A 17,528-nucleotide genomic window follows, 5' to 3' on the forward strand; every position below is an offset into this window, starting at 1 on the left:
TAATATTTCCCTGTATCTCTTATAAAGAAAATAAAACACTTTAATATTTTGTTTCTGATAATTCACTCTGCGTATACGATATTCATTTTAGAGACTTCGAAAGACCATGAACTTTATATCTCAATCGATTGAACGCAAAAACTGCAAATATGTACATACACGAGACATTTAAACTAGCGAACGCGTTTAAATTGTTTCTCTGTAAAATAGAAAGTAAATTAGCTGGTACCACTAGCCACGCACTACTCGAAATATCAATAGGATCGCCCACTCGAATGTTTTGCATTTCACGGAGAACTATTCAGCTCTTTGGTCGTTAAAAAATATTGCTATATCGAATACACTACCGTCCATAAATACTTGAACAATTCCAAATTATTACAAAGATATAAAATACGCTTGAAATGGAACTCTTTAATATAATTTTGACCTTTGATCTTATCTCGAGCAATCATATACAATTAGCAGATATTGATCGAAATAACAGTTAATATTAATTAATATAAACGAAAGAGCGATATAATTGAAGATTTATGAAAGTTGACGTATCAAATACATTTGTACGGTATTTGGGTCTTCGAACAATTGAAATATGTGTCTCGAACCATTTTCTAAACATTTATATAGATTTTGTAAAGTATCAGCTACTCGTTACAGATACATAAAGAACTTGTACAGTACAGAAATATTCCTTGTTACGATTTAAATTTTGCAGAACGTTTGATTCCATCGATGGGAAGAAAAAGAAGAATTAATAATAGGAAGATTTTTTTCGATCGAGAATATCGTCCTATTGATTGATTTGCGCTAGATATTTATAGACGGTAGTGTACGTTATATTCTTCTGATATCTAACGTGTGATTAAACGCCGGAGAACTATTTAAATACTATAATTATATGTGATGTTATTAAAATATTCGAGAATATTGCAACAAGTTTAAAAATAACATTGAAACAATAACAGCTACAATGATAATTAGCAAAGCAATTATAAATACCAGCTTCGATATGGAGTTAACTAAATTTACAACAGAACAATCGTATTATGTCGATAATTACATTCCAATCGTACGTCATACGCTCTGTCTGGAAATCCCTTTGGCGGGCAAGGGGCTGTTACGAAAACAGAGAGCAATTAAAATAACACGAGACAATTGAATTTCAGATTCGTCGATGGCGAGTGTGGCTCTAGCAGCGGCGACAGCACAGGCCAATTAGAATTAAGTGGCGGTGAACAACCGGAAGAAGCATCTCCAGCATCGATGCACGAAACTAACAACAATAGCCTACTTCATGAAGATTTAGAGCGCAGGATACCGTAGCTGGCCCAATTGCGTGCGAAAATGATCGATCCTCGTTGACAAATCTCAGTTCGATGAAGCTAAACTTCGTTTTAAGGCTGTCTTCTGGTAACGAACCGTGAAGAAAAAAAGAATCGGCCATGAATCTTAAAGCTTCGTAAATTAAAAGGAGTAAAAAAGAAAAGAGAAATCCATAGATAACGACAGTGACAAGAAAAGAAAAAAAGAAAAAGAAGAAAAGAAAAGAAGGCTTCATCGAACCTAAGTAAAAGAGGAACGGGAAAGCTAAGAGAGAATCATCGTCGTCGAAACGATCGTGTTAAATAGCCACTCGAGATTTATCGAAGAAGATGCAATTCGGCTTTTACGAAATGATCCGTCCAAGGTCGACCTCTGGAGATCTTTCGAAGGCCAACAAGGTGCGAGGATGACAGAAAAAGAAAAAAAGACTGACTTCACGGCCAGTCCGGCTGCAGAATTCTCTGCTTCTTCGTCTCTTTTTTTTCTTTTCTCTTTGTCGCGAACTTTTTCTCCTCCTTTTTCCGGTGACATCGGCCCGTTACCTTGAAACACCTCGATCTTTCGACCACAAGCGACACCGATGCAAAGTGGCTGAGACTATATCGATTGTCACGGATCCGTACCATCGTTGTGCCCATTTTCAATGTATTAATCACGTGCCAAAGGTATCCGAACAGAAACGAGGAACGAGCAAACATCGAGATAGTTTAGTTGGTTCGAAACGATCGAAAGAAATAGAAAGGGAGCGAGCTTACTGCTCTCCTTGAGATTCGCGATTGTTTGAAAGAAGATAATTCGAGAGAAGATTGGAAGATTCGCACGATGCTTGGCTGGAATTTGAAGGATTTCGAGGTCGACGCCGTAAGATCGGATCGCATCGACAACGATAAACGATCAGATTGCGACTCGATGAAAAATAAAAAGATATAAAGTGTGAGAAACTGTGATAGAATTTCGTATTAGAACCTCGTTGCACATCGTGCAGCACGCGACACTGTGCTAAATACTTTTTTGTTTCTTTGTGGTAATCGTCTACGGGCTGCAAGTTGAATAGAAACCGATGGGGACGTTCGTCAGGCCGGAACGGGCCGGAACGAGCCATCTCCGGAAGAGACGATCGAAACAGGACGACACACGACAGCCGTTGACCGCTGCAGAGCAACAACGAACGAAAAAGATGGAAGTGACCGCGGTAAAAAAAAAAAATATATATTCGGTTCGTTTAACGCGGTTTACGCATCAAACGGAACGCACCGCTTCGAAAGTTAAAATATTTCCTTTAAAACTCTCTGTTACTACTGCCAAATGATTTTGATCGGAACGTAATGACGTTTAAAAATTCCAAATGAGAAATTTTAAGCGATTCTCGTGTCAATAACTATGCAAGTGGGTAAATTGTTAATAGAAATAAAAATGACAAGAGGAGAATGATATTAGTGGTAGTAACAGTAAGAGAATAGTAACGAAAATAATATACGAAAAAGCAAAGGGCTCCGTTTAATGTCTGAATCGAGTAGAAAGAAATGGGCGTAAGTATATCTGAAGACACGGACTTCGAAAAATAACGCGTACCTTAGACATATACATATTACATATATATATATTAATATATACGTGTGTTGATATTAGCACGTTGGTGATTAATGCGATGTATATTAATCACGAATGTGATAATATAATAATTTACTGTATTATCTCGAGAACGGGGACCAGAGACATCGACTTAAGTTACCAGATCTCGCTGAAAGGCGAGATACACACGCTTCGACTAGCTTCGTACGATCGACTCCACGAAGTTTGCGCTTCTCTCTTCGGTAAAAGAGCGGGCGATGCATTTAATCGATAATGTTCACGGTCGATGCACGAAACTAGTCGCGCACGATTTTCATCTTTCGCTTTAAACTCGAGGATGTTTCCTTCTCTTTTTTCTTTTATTTCTTTTTTTTTTTTGTACTTGTCTCCTTTTCTTACTTTTTTTTTTAGCGATTCGAGCGCCAACAGTCGCTTCCTTTCGACGTTTTTCGTACGATTACTGTTCGATTGCGCGTAAAGTGGTCGTCGTGCATAGCTGAATTCTATGCGTTGAAGTTAACGAATAGGTTTCACGACCAAGTGAAAGTAAAATTAGCGAAGGTGAACGAATTTAACGAGAATCCGGATGTTACGCGTACGTCTGAAAATTGTGATACTTGCCTTGCGCTGAAATCAGCGTTTCTACCGAAAAAAATGAAAAGAAGAATTAGAAATTTATAGATAGTCCTCGTGACTCGTGCAGTCTGGATTTTTCAAAACTGTTAGAAAGTTTCAAACGTGAGCTGCGTCTTCTCGTAAAATGACTTGGACGTTTCGTCAGTATTCCAATTGACCTGATCAGAGGTCCGATTGTCAAATTAAAACTGCATTCTTGGACCTCTGACGAGGTTGAATATAATTCGAGTGAAACGTTGACATTACTTCGTATAAAAGAAAATCAAGCTACATACATATGTCTAAGAATTTGTGTCAGTTTTAACTACTTAATATATAAATTTGTGATGTTACGAATGGCCTGAATATATTAGAGAATTATAGCAGTGTCTAATAAAAATTTCACTGTTTCTACCGTTAAAACTGTCGGATCGTCTTCCTTTTATTAATGCTTGATTTGAAAGTTTCGTAAATATTTCTTCCTTAACTTTCTACGAAACTAATAGCTCTCCTGATGTAAAGGAAAAGAAAACGCGACTACTCTAATTGTTACGATATAGTATGTACTTCGATCTATAGATTATATTACGATGCCTAAATCATGCACGAAAGAATGTTATAAAAGAGTGATATCGCTCTGTCGAAATTTAAATACAAACGAACTTTATATTTGTGTGTGTGAAGCTTCCAGCTCTGTTTGACGTAATATACGATTACTATATAAGAAAGTGATATGCATGTTAAATCCTTAGTAATTAATAGTGTCGCTATGATTTTCATTTAACATATTGACCGAGCACGAAACATTCGAAAAGAGAAAAGCAGAAATAGTTTAAATATTTCATCGTATCGCATCACCACTTTTATATTGTTTCCTTGATTTTCCTCATTTTTAACTATAATAGAAAAAATTATACGTTTCGAGAGCATCGATCATATCCACTTAATAATGGTTTTCAAGGATATACGCGATTAAGTACCATAAGATACGAGTAAATATAAAAAAGAAGAATGTATATATAGGTACTTGAGTTATGTTTCTATGTAGTATATATTATGTATATGTACACACATACGCAAAATTATCTATAACATAATTATATATATATATGTTATATATAATTATATTATATATATATATATATGTATGTATGAAAATATATTTTCTAAACGAAAGAGTTTTATAAGTGACCATATTCTGCATACGCATTTGCGTGCAGTCGTGTGTATACACGCACAGCGGTTGTGCGTTTGTACATGTATCGTTGAAAGAAAAAGAACGTAAGAAACAATATATGCATATGTAGATATGTATACAAATGTAACGGAGTATATATTATGTACATTGTATTCGATTCAAAAGTGCACAATCACTTATTTCTTGGTCTACCGAATAAAAAGTTTTATCGAAGATCTAATTTAAAAAATGAAAGTAGTAGAACGGTAGAAAATTTAATATTCTTTTTTAATTTCTATAGACTTAAAGAGTCAGTCTTTTATCTCGTTTAATAACTATCTGCATTTTTATTGTAATCATAATTATCTGCAGATATCGGATCTAAAGAAAAAAAATTTAGTCGTAGTCGAAAGAAATCGAAAACGAATTTCTCTCTTTCTCTCTCTCTCTCTCTCTCTCTCTCTCTTCTTCTTCTTCTTCTTCTCCCTCTACTTTGTTCATCTATAACCGCAATACTTACAAAACTACCAAAAATCTAAATTTCTCTTTAAACTCGGAGAGAAAGAATCTCTACGAATTCAATTCTCCAATCAATGTGAACTAACTTGATATTTCAAATAATTTAGATCGTGCATGGATATTGCCATTAAAATCGGGGCTATTAAATTAGATACTATTAGAATAGTACCTAAAAATTATTTATCACTCTATGTAATTAATTTAGCATAAATCTTCACGCGATACTAATTTTACGAATCAATGATTACATAAAATTGTTCAGGATTGAAAAACTGTATGAGATTAATGAAAAATATCGATGGCAGCTAATAATCAAAAAAATTGTTCGATTTCATCGTTACATTTTCATACTGGAAAGTTTTTCCTCTCGCGAGTATGTTTGTTATATCTACGACATCTAAGAAATAATTGAATGTGTACGACTAATCCGGATGTAATGTACAAACACAGAAAGGCACGTACGTGCACGAAGAGTTTGCGCACACGTATATAAGCATACGATTAAATAATGGACACGAACGTCGCGAGAAACGGAAATATATTGTCTTACAATGATGAGTCTCAAATGCGGGAACTTCCTTTCGTATGTAAGAAACAAAATGAAATTATCGCGAATTGATATTTTTCGTTTAGGATACGTATGAATGCTAACTCTTCTCTACTTCCTTTCTTTCTTGCGTTTTTGTTCGTTGAAAAAATCCCAGAAAGAACCAATATATATGTATATCGTGCAATCTTAAAACCGAATTTAACGTTAACGATAGAAAGTATGAAGAAGTTCCACGCCATATTTTTCATGGTTCTCTAAATGTAATTGTGCTCTTTCGAAGGAATATAACGATCGAAGCTAACGGTGATACACATTTACCATCCATTACAATTTCATACTCACGATCAGAATTGCGTAATTCAAGAGAAAAAAAACATATTCCTATGCCACATATTAGATTATATTGCGCACCATATTATTGTTATCGCTATGATTACTCTACGATTTGTATTATTATTATTAATTATTATTATTATTAATATAATTATTAATATTATTAATATTTTATTGCTGTAGTTTAATGTCACGTTAGTACAATTCTTGTCATTTCGAGTCGATCGGCGCACATACGCGAACTCTTTGTATCATGATGAACATGGATCATGATATTATTTATCGTTAACAATGAAAGGAACTGAGTAAAAATAGTATTTGCAATAGAAAGTAATCACGCGCAAAATTTCCTGTGCTTCTCATTCGATAATCGATACATCGTATTTTCTTGAAAATTGATCGTAACTGAACATACGAATCGACCGTCATTTCTTCCTGTTTCTATTCCGAATGCTATTTTGTTCGGGTCTGATAACGAGTTACAGAATTTTACTAGCGTACGTACATAGACGAACGAGGGGAAAATTTTGTGAATACGGTAACAAATAGATGATACGTTGATCGAATATTACACGCAAAGCATAATATACTTGTATGTAGATACTAAAGGAATTTTTCGAAACATATTCTCCCTCGATCGAACAACCACTATTCATCTAACATTTCAACACGCATAAAATACGCGCTCATATGTCTTGCGATATAAAACGGTATGCAAACGAACTTTTAAGCGAATCAGTCTCGTTCGTTAATATTACTAAGGTACTTAATTTCTGAAAATAACAGGGTGCAATTTTCTACGGCATGTATTCATCTTTTAATGTTCTAAATGGAACTTCCTTGATTTTGTACACGAAGAAGAAAAGGATTATTTTATAGTCAGACGAAAGAAATTTTGACGAAACTTGGAAATAGCTATGAAGAAAAGAATTTGAAGTTTCTAGCGTCGATTTTGTTTGACATAAATATGTAAATCTCACCATTGAAACGCGAAATGGAATATATGGGCAAAATATTACGTAAAAAAACTTTGACGACGTTCTAAAGATTGTATACAGCGCATTAAATATACATATATATATATATATGTATATATATATACGTATATATATATATATATGTATATATATATATATGTATATATATACATATATATATATACATATATATATATACGTATACATTGTGTACAAAACAGAAATATAAGCCTCCTAAATAAAATGAGCTGGCCTCTGCAAGCCCTGTTTTACGTAAAAAAATGTCTTTTTATTTTGTAGCCTTTTTATTCAGAAATATAAAATTTTATATCAATATAAATACATATATTGGTTTTTATTTTTAGCATTACAATTTAATCGTTTTAAATTATATTTGAGTTTAATATCTCATTTATAAAATTTATACACTTTTGCGAAATGAATTCATATGCTTTTTAAAAAACTGTGTGTTATTCGTAAATATTATCTAATATGACAAAAATGATCGTTAATTCAATTTTGAATAACCTTTCTGTGTAATCTATGTGATTAACCTGACATATGTAGAAATTAATGGTGAAAACGTGTTATATTGTTTACTGTTGACTAGTAATTTCGTAAACTTCCTAACAACATTTTTTTGAGTTCGGTATTTCAGTATTTATTTTTTAATTACAAGCTTTAATTAGTATCTAAATAGTAATAAATCCTTTTGAAAATATTAACATGAAATCTATATAGACTTGTAATTGAAAGTGTTACTTTCTATTAGGTTATATTTATATTGAATATAACAAAAATCTGTTCCTTCTTCTATCTTAACCAATTTAGTATATTATAATTTTCGGTTTATTAGTGTCCTTTTTTATGTGAAACATCAGTTAGGAATTAAAATTAAATGAAATATTACTAGGTACTTAGCTATTAAGTTAAGGTAAATGTTGATATATAAAAACCTAATATCTTTCTTATAGAATTCTGTATACGCATCACTTGACCTTTATTTTGACCTGTTAAAATGTTTTAACTGAATTTTATGTAACAAAGATATAGTGTAAATAATATAATTTTACATAAAGTTTACAGTTCACAATAAATATAAAATACATAAAATATTATTTTGAATTGTTTGTTAGAGGTAATACAGAAACAGTGGACTCAATGGATTTGTCAAAAGACAGTGCTGCAGCAAATGAAACGTCTTCTGACGATGAATTAAAAACATCATCGGCTCAAGAAACTAATAATCAAATCACAAATATGACAGGAAAAGAAATTATTGAAAATGTATCTTTCTCACAAAACAGCTTACACAGTCTTCCTAACGGATTTATTGAATACGTATCAAAACTTGTTGATCTAGATTTGAGCAATAGTCGCCTTCGTGGTTTACCAAAATCTCTTAACATGCTAAAGAGTCTGGTATCTTTAAATTTAAATAGTAATCAATTTTCAACACTCCCAAATGTAATTTGTGAATTGTGTAATCTCGAGAAATTATGGGCTTCTGGAAATAAAATCAAATATGTTCCATGTAATTTAGGAAATTTATCAAAATTAGAGACTTTATCTTTAAGTGTAAATCAATTAAAGGATCTTCCAAATTCATATGCAAAATTAAATCAGTTAAAAGTTTGTCATCTCAGCACCAATAAATTTAAAAAGATTCCAAATTGTATAGCCAGAGGAATGGAAAGTTTGCAAATCCTTGAGTTCTCACAAAATAATTATGTAAACTTAGATGTCTATCCCAAGAGTACTAATTTAACCACATTTTATGCAGAAGAAAATGATATCTGTCCCTCATTTCCAAACTGGATATTGTGCTCCGGCTACAAGAAGCTTGAAACGGTGTCACTGAATAAAACAAGGTTTAAAACGTTCCATCGGCCAACGAGGACATCCAGATGCTATGTTAAAAAATTATTTATGAAACAGTGCGATCTCAATAGCAAGATTGTTGAATTCATAATCGCTGGAATGATAAATCTTGAAGAGTTAGTACTTGGAAATACAAAAGTGCTTTACCAAAATTATTTCCCAACTATACCCATTAATAAAAAAGAAAGTCTGTGTAGTCTTAAAGTACTTGACATACAGAGCACAGGGCTTCCACAAGTACCCAAAACAATAAACAAATTTTTTAATCTAATTAACTTAAACTTAAGCTGTAATAATATTTTCTTTTTACCTAAAGAAATTTGTACTTTGAAGAATTTGATTACATTAATAATAGACAACAACCACTTGAAAACTCTTCCTAAGAATTTTGGAAAATTAACATCCCTAAGAGAGTTAAAGCTATGTCATAATCAATTGGTTAAATTACCTTTGAGTATGAAATCATTGTACAATCTGGAATATATAGATCTGTACAATAATGAATTTGAAGTATTACCAATAGTAGTACTGTTCTTTCGAAATTTGAAAGGAATGGATCTAGAACAAAATTACTTCTCAACTGAACATATACTGGTAAGAGTATAAAAGAAACACAATTTTGTAGGTGAAACGAAGCCAGATTTCATTTAAAATCAATTCAACAGTTGACTTCACTTATTTTCAAAAAATTACTATGGGTTTTCTATATTAATGAATTTAATCAATAGCAGCCTAGGTTTCCTCGCTACAAAAATATGAGAGCAGTTTTAAGAAATTATTGGATGGATTCCATACTTGGTAGTAGATCCCGCAGCGCACACAAATTGAAAATATTTGTGGATAATTCAAACACCTTCCCATTGCCGAGCTCTTCTGATAGTAATTCAGAATGTTCTTGGAACTCGTAAGTTAAAAATAATATTTGCAGAAATCTTAGCTATATATGTGAATTATTGAGTAACATATAAATCATACATTATTACATTGAATCTTCTTTCTACTAAAATATTATTTTTATTTCAGAGTAGACGATATATATACTAAACGTTGGTATGTTTCGGAAGATTCGGCTGACGAATTTGATCCCCACGGTAAAACAAAATTATATGAACTTAATAATTCTTTTTGCATGATAAGAATTTAATTAAAATTGTATGGATGTATCGATTGTTAAACCGAATGCATTTTAAGACACGTATGAAATTTCATTTAAAGAAGTATACTTCATTTTCATTAATTTATGAAAAATTTATATATCGTGAATAAATCATGTGTCAAAGAGACTAAAGATTATATAAATTAGTGATATATCTTATTTTCAGAATGTAGAAAACCAAAGAAACGATATTATCCCCCGTTGACGTTTTATCAACCATATCAAGAAATATATCGTCCTGCGGACTTTCACGAAAGCAGAGTTCAGACACGAGTTAGCAAGATGTTAGAATGTGGAGCTATAGTTAGGCAATCAAGCTATGAGGAAGGTCAATTCGAAGATGCCTGAATTAAAATAGTGAAACAGCATCTGATTTGACGATTATACTTTTAAGTCCTTTTTAAATTATACGTTTCTAAATGACATATTTTAAATTAAGAGAGTACAGAATAATTAAATATCTTCTAAGTTAAATATTTTTAACAGGATAACCCTGTCATAGAGGATACTTCCAAAGTGTTAAATAGCTTACTGTGAGAAGAAAGAAATTTTAGTAATTGAGTCATTGACTTTCTTTATTCTTATGTTTCATCATTTAATTACTTGCATAATCTTATTTCAATTACAGAAAAACAAATGAGGCTGTTACTGAGATCTCTAGACTGAGTAAATAATTAATTAAATTGCATTTTTATATAATTGCAATAATTCACAAAATTACATTTTCATGCAATTTTACAGAATTAATTCCGTAATTAATAAACAATAATTTTTGCTAATTAAAAAATAAGTTTATTTGAATAAATAATTTTATAACTATTTTTAATCAATCAAATTGATTTGAATTTAAACACGAAAGTTCAAATATAAGAAAATAGTTAATGTAATTTGAACGAACTAACATTTAATTTCATGATATTTGATTTAAGAAAGATAATAATAATAACAATCACACTGCAATTTTTAAATAAGTATGTATACTTGCGAGAGAAATTGAAAAATATTTTTATTTCTAATTACGTTTCACAATGCAACATACATAACTTGTAGAAATAGAGATCAGTGAGTAATTTTTATCTATTCTTATAAACTTATCCATTAACATAAAATAATCAGTTTTTTGAAAGGCATTTAATGTTACCAAATATTAGTTACTAATATGCAATTCATATGTATTATTCTTGTTTTTGTTTAGTTTCTAAGATATACAATTTTCCTTCAGTACAGTACAATATAGTACAGTACATTGTTCAATACAGTTCCTACATTGTGCAGTATTATTTTCAATTCTAATAACAGATATATTCTACTCATATATTGATATATGCAGTATAGAGCTTAATGTTAATAAGCATTTATTTCTTTGTAAATAGTTTCGATGTCAATATTAAAATATATCTAACTTTATTATCGCATAGTTAAAAGATTATAAATGATATATTTTATGACCGAATTTTTATAACCAGAAATTTTTCTAAACAAGTGTATAAAACAAAGAGCTCTAAATACATGTCTAAAAATTAAATTTGCTACTATACAAAAAATATAATGTACAAACCATGATATTGCCTAATATTGAAAATAAAATAAAGGAAATGAGAAACATGTGTATGTAAACTAATAACGAATGCATTTCTTGCAAAATACATTTATTTTTCATAATGTATTTGCTCACCAACCGTAATTTGTAATGAAATTTATTTAAAAAAATTCGAAATCAATTTTTCTGAATATATCATGTCTAAATTATTTGAAATGACTTAATAATGAAATTATCTAATTAGTGCCTATTTCTCTTCAAAATGTTATGAATAATTAATTAAAATATTAAATGTGCATTTACAAATGCTCCACATCGCATGAAAAGTAAAGTTTGATTTACAGTTTTACAGTACTAAATATATTATCTCTTATCGTTCTTTAAGAAAATTTAATTTTATCTCTTACCTATATAGATGCTATATGCTACAGTATTTTTGGTAAAGACGATAGTAACCAGCAATATCACAATCTTTTTTACACAGAACGGTATTTTATAACGTAACGAACTCACTACTAAAAAGACGAACTACAGAAGTGATGTGTAGAAATGCGCGCGAATTCGCCTTCGATAATCGAAAGATCGATATTCTCGACTTCAAAAGGTATCATACGATACTCGATATAAACGCGGGATTTCAGTATTTCTTTCATAGCAATTAAAATCTAAAATGATTATATATACAAAAATATATGTATATATTACATTTGTTGAACATAAGACAATTAAAAACAAAAAAGAATTTCAGAAACTGATTAACGATTAATAGACTATTATTTATACATAGTTTAACTTCTGCAATAATACACATTATATAATAGTATTAATATCGGAATAAAATATATTAGCGCAATACTAAAGTAATATTAAATTTTTACTTTTATTAATTTTTATAGAGTATTTAATCGAAATTTAATATTTCTATGACGTTCCTCTAATAAATTTTCTTATTTCTTTCTTTTTTCCCCTCGACTATTTTAAATATTTGTTCTTAAGTAATATTTAAAGCACTCAAATAACAAATGCAATAGTAATTTATTTACATGTCTCTTTGAAACATACATTTGCGAGTTGTTTTGCTCTCTTTGATTCTTCTTTCTTCCTTCTCTTTTCTTCCTTCTTTCTCCTTGCTTTCCACTTGCGTATTTCTCTCTTCTCACGTAATATTCTGTCTGTACACACGTAACTTGAATATAGCAATATACATAATACAAGTTTAAATATAAAAATCGTATTCTATTTACCTTTAGAATTCAAGGTACATCTACAGCATTTACATTGATCCTTTTGAACAATTTGCGGTATTTTTTCACATTTTTTCTCGGCTACGTTCTCCAAAATTTTCCTTGATTCAGAATGAAAGGAATTGTTACTAATAACTCTATAACAAGATGCATCACGTTATTTTAAGTAAGATTATTAGGATAAACGATCGTGATGCATCCTGCTTATATTCAAATTCTATCGTACCAGGATTCCTCCTTTTTACGCACTTCCTATCCCGATTTTCCTGATCCTTTTCCTTTTTTTGACAGCTTCTCTGAAAGAAGCTGAACCGTTGTCTTTTCTTTTCTTCCTTCTTCGGTGCATGCACACAACTCACACTTTTGATAGAATCGTCGGTACAAATTCGATGATCCGCTACGTAATGTGTTTGATAATTTCGATCATATATTTCACATTTTCCTGTGCAAGCTTCCTCAATATCCGAACAAGCACATACGTCTTCGTCGTTCCATTCCAAGCAATCAGTGAAAGTATCCTTATCCTTTTTATTTTCGTCCCAGATGTACCTGAATTCCGGATATACAAATAAAAGGAATTTATAAAATACCATACTGAAATTAACCGAATATCACACATTAAATCAATTTCTGGCATTATGTAGAATTATTTATTTTGTAGAACTATCTCTATGTTTTAATGAGATTGGTATAGATATAGGTATGCTTTTTCTAAAATTAATTCGTTTCAATTGATTATTGTATCGATACAAGAATGATTAACAAGTTTTGTACATCGAAATTAAAAGAACATACAAAGTAAATTGCTGCAGTTGCAGTTAGATCAGGAAATGACCAACCTGATAATAAAGGAAAATATGTACGTTGACAAAAATGTACGATCAGATTACGCTTAGGTTTCTCTACGATAATTACTTGAATCGCGTACCGCGTGCCTTCGGAACATTTCGCTTGTAATAGATGTAGACAGCGACAAGGCAAATGATAATAAAGAATAGAATGAACAAAAGTAAACACCAGACCGATGTGTGCGCGATGGAATTAGTCTTCTTTGAGCGATGATTTTCTTTCTTTTTTAATTTATGGTTCTCCTCGCTAAAAGGAATGAAAATTACAAGCTTGAACAACATTTATTACGTTCGAAATATATTTAACTGCAAAATAATAGATTGAAAGTAGAAACTAATTAAAAGTTCTCGACAGAAAATTGTTGCCAATGATTGTATTAATTTTGTTGGCTTGAGTAAGTAAGGTAGTTTCCTGAATTATAGTTGGCAATTATTTTATTATATGGTTAATCATTCTAAAGAAAGACAATTAAATTGAAAATTCTTACAGCGCAGTATGTGCTGCTGCTACCATTCCCTTTTGAACTCTTTTATTTTGTGTATTTCGATCGCATTCTTTATGTGCATGACGCACGCGTTTTTTCTTTTTCTTTCTCTTTTTCTTTTTCTTTTTCTTCCTCTTTGCATGATCGCGTAAATTTTTGTCCATTTCCGAAGTATGCCTTCGCGACAATCTGTGTCCTAGAAATCCTAACGTATCTGCTGTATCGTAATCCCCTGTGTTCAGGGATTTAGTCAATCTGGGATTTTCTCTCACATACTTTGCCAGATCGGGTCGTCCTAACCATCTTAGCGTCATTTCCATTGCCGCCCGTCCATTAGGTATCATATTTGCTACGAAAAATTTCATTGTCTATGTCGTTTCCTTTTAAACTTTATTTTTAAGAATTCTTTAAAATTTAAGCAAAGTATTAACATTATGCGTATATCGTAATTTAAATTATTTATCGTTTCATCATTCATTATTCAAATTTAAATATCTAAAATCTTCGTTATTATACTATGAAGGATGATTAATTATATTTTTCACGAATGTAATCAAACTTAAAGAAATATGATTTATATTGTATAGAAACTGAGAGGATCATATCCGCGCTTCTTTAATATAAAAAATATATTGAATAAAACAGTTTCATACGATATGCACATAACAAATAATATACAATAAAAATAGCGGTTTAATAACAGATTCTTTATCGGTTAATTATTTAAGTTAATTCCATTTATTATGTTTTACTTGGAAAAACATTGTCCCATTGTTCAAGGTCAAGAAGACATTCCTTCGACGTAATTGGCATACGACTTAAGTCTTCACGTTGAATCTCGTGTTTTCTCACGTTACGTTCCGCTCTTACTGGAGTTATTTCGTATATAGCTTGTATAAGTTGCAAACATTCTAAGGGATTTAATTTCTGTGACAGGTAGACGAGCTCGTTTTCTTTTATATTGGCGATACATCGAACCAAAAATTTGTCCTTGTAAAACAATATTATCTATCTTACACCTTCTCGTTTTAAAGGATATTTATTACAAAAGCATTTCAAAAGCAAGTAATTTTTATAGTAGTCTTTCTAAGGAAACTATCGAATATTTCGAATTAATATTTTGCTAATATATTTGTTCTCTTTTCCAAAAGATTTGCACGCTTTTATAAGAATAGAGAACTAATATCGGGAAGATTACATATTGGACTTCTAAGAAAAGCAAATTTCTTAAAGGACACGAACATGATATCGTGCAGTTGAAAAATCATTTGATTATCTTCACACTGTTTTATCAGTGTATCGTCAACGCGTTCCATTGTATGATAAGATAAGATATTGATTTGTACTAAATCTTCCAAAACCCTTCAAATTCCTTCTACGTAGATGCTCACCTTATTCTCCGCTAAAACCACAATCAAAATGTAAATCGAGCATACAAGTTTCATTGTAAAATGAACATAGGTGAAATCCACTATGAATCGGTGAATTACATTTTGCTGTCAGCAAATGAAAATATTTTTTTCTTTTTTTTTCGACAGATCCATAATCGACAGTCGTTTCAATGCTATCGATTACGAAGCGACTATGGCATCTTTCTTCAGCTCCAAATGTTTTAATGGATCAATTCGAAAGATGATCTCTTTGACAAATTATTTAATCGTGCAACGTTAAACACTATATTCATGGCACACGTATGAGCGTTTGTGAGACACATTAACTTGAAACATGAAGTTGGATGTAAAAAATATTTCAGAGTATTCTGTTTGTTCTGTGTCGCTGTTCTTGTATAGTTAATAAACTAAGGACAATTCTGCACCACTCTTTTACTAAATAGAATTGTCAGTTATGTTGAATAGTCTGTTAAAAGAAATATCATTTCTAAGGTTCCATCCCTTTTATTACATCAGTGTTGCCTCGTTCTTTGATAATGCTATTTCTCACACCTTCTGCTATCTTAACCAATCAATTCTACTTATTACAGAATATTGAGAAGATTTGACTTGAACATAAAAATCATACAATCGATATTACTTTTCCGGAGACTGTAATGAATTAACGTAAAGCATGTAACGAAACCGTGTTAATTCGTCGAAACTCTCGATGAATTTAAGAAACGTATTGAAAGATGCACTGTTTCTTCTTCTGCTCAACCTTACTTGTTCCTTTCTTCAGGTATGTTACATTTCATGTAAATTGTTCAAATAAGACATGTTATAACTCAAACAAAAATTCTAATTGAAATGAAAAAATAACTTTGTAATTTTATAAATTCATATCTTCGTTTTGTTGATGTGAAAATAATTGTTACGTAAAGCATAATTAAATCGATCGATCGAATTATACAATCTGATCGTCTTTCGATCTCATTATCGCCGTTAATCCAAGAAGAACATTTTCCCAAATATTCATCAAAGAATTAAAATGCTGCAAATCGTTCGTTGTCTGTTATAATTATTCTTAAACGAATCAATATGACAATTTTGTCTTAAACAATGATCGAAGAGTGAAAGTCAATAAGGCCGTAAGTCCCACGACAAAAATTTTGTGGAAAACAACGTCTTGCTTGCCAAAATGTTACTTGTTAACAAAATATAGCAGAACTTATTTATCACATATACTATTCTATTTTGTATAACTTTACGATATTTCTATTTTAATATTTCAAACATCTGTTAATTAACAACAAAAGGAAGTTTATTTTTTAAGAAGGAATGTAAGTCCATCGTGTAGCTCCCTTAAAAAGGCTACGATCGCCAGTACCCGCGACGAGTGATGAAAATAATAATAACGTCTTTTCGGAATCAAAGACGCAATGCTTATACGTTCAAGCACGAGGAAGCAGCTCGTTGGCACATGGCATCTTACAATCTAATTTAAGAAACCGACCGTGCAACGTATACGAAATGCTAAAAACGAATTATGGCGATAACGTTTCTCTTCATATTTACTGAGCTTTTTAAGGAGAGAAAAAATTTTTTTTCAAATGGCACTTACACCCTTTTTTACTCCCACTCTTCAATTATGATACAGGACGATGTACAAACACAGTTGAGATCGTCAAAAACTACAATGTATTGTTTTTTACTTCGCAAAGATCATTACCGAGGTTGATGTGCCAGAATTGCAGCTGTTAGCGTCAAATTTGAAGCCCGAAGAGTGCGTGAAACTTGTGTCCTTAGATTCTAATAGTAAGTAAATATTACATTCGCGAATTAACGCTATACCCTGTATACCTTTTTATACATTTTTCCAAGGAGTAGAAATATTATAATAGTAACTCCTATTTTTAAATGTAATTAATTACAATC

The 17,528-nt window shown here is 31.1% G+C and overlaps 3 protein-coding genes across 9 annotated transcripts in view; 2 read left to right on the forward strand and 1 right to left on the reverse strand.

Moving 5' to 3' along the window:
- Positions 1-7,102, forward strand: part of LOC100745394 (class A basic helix-loop-helix protein 15-like) — a 292,682-nt gene extending 285,580 nt beyond the window's left edge. For 6 of the 7 annotated variants that reach the window (XM_033324213.1, XM_033324210.1, XM_033324211.1 and 3 more), the window contains one exon: positions 1,167-1,481. In XM_033324213.1, the coding sequence (XP_033180104.1) occupies positions 1,167-1,323 (157 nt within the window). In that variant the 3' untranslated portion in view covers positions 1,324-1,481. Of the gene's footprint in view, positions 1-1,166 lie in introns of all 7 variants that reach the window. The other variant, XM_012392825.3, reaches the window with a different exon arrangement.
- A 909-nt stretch (positions 7,103-8,011) lies between these two features.
- LOC100744913 (leucine-rich repeat protein SHOC-2) lies at positions 8,012-10,719 on the forward strand. The gene is made up of 4 exons (XM_003494179.4): positions 8,012-9,541; positions 9,679-9,851; positions 9,971-10,038; positions 10,270-10,719. Exons 1-4 carry the CDS (start codon positions 8,228-8,230, stop codon positions 10,449-10,451), a joined length of 1,737 nt encoding a protein of 578 aa, XP_003494227.1. The 5' UTR covers positions 8,012-8,227; the 3' UTR covers positions 10,452-10,719.
- A 1,869-nt stretch (positions 10,720-12,588) lies between these two features.
- LOC100745034 (glutamic acid-rich protein-like) lies at positions 12,589-15,665 on the reverse strand. The gene is made up of 6 exons (XM_033324215.1): positions 15,612-15,665; positions 14,973-15,228; positions 14,224-14,569; positions 13,137-13,436; positions 12,888-12,988; positions 12,589-12,815 (listed from the first exon to the last, which is right to left on the reverse strand). The coding sequence occupies exons 1-6, from the start codon at positions 15,663-15,665 to the stop codon at positions 12,679-12,681; spliced, it is 1,194 nt and encodes a 397-aa protein (XP_033180106.1). The 3' UTR covers positions 12,589-12,678.
- Positions 15,666-17,528: the final 1,863 nt, after the last annotated feature.

Source organism: Bombus impatiens, unplaced genomic scaffold (assembly GCF_000188095.3).
Source record: "Bombus impatiens unplaced genomic scaffold, BIMP_2.2 scf_1707, whole genome shotgun sequence".
Lineage (NCBI taxonomy): Eukaryota > Metazoa > Arthropoda > Insecta > Hymenoptera > Apidae > Bombus > Bombus impatiens.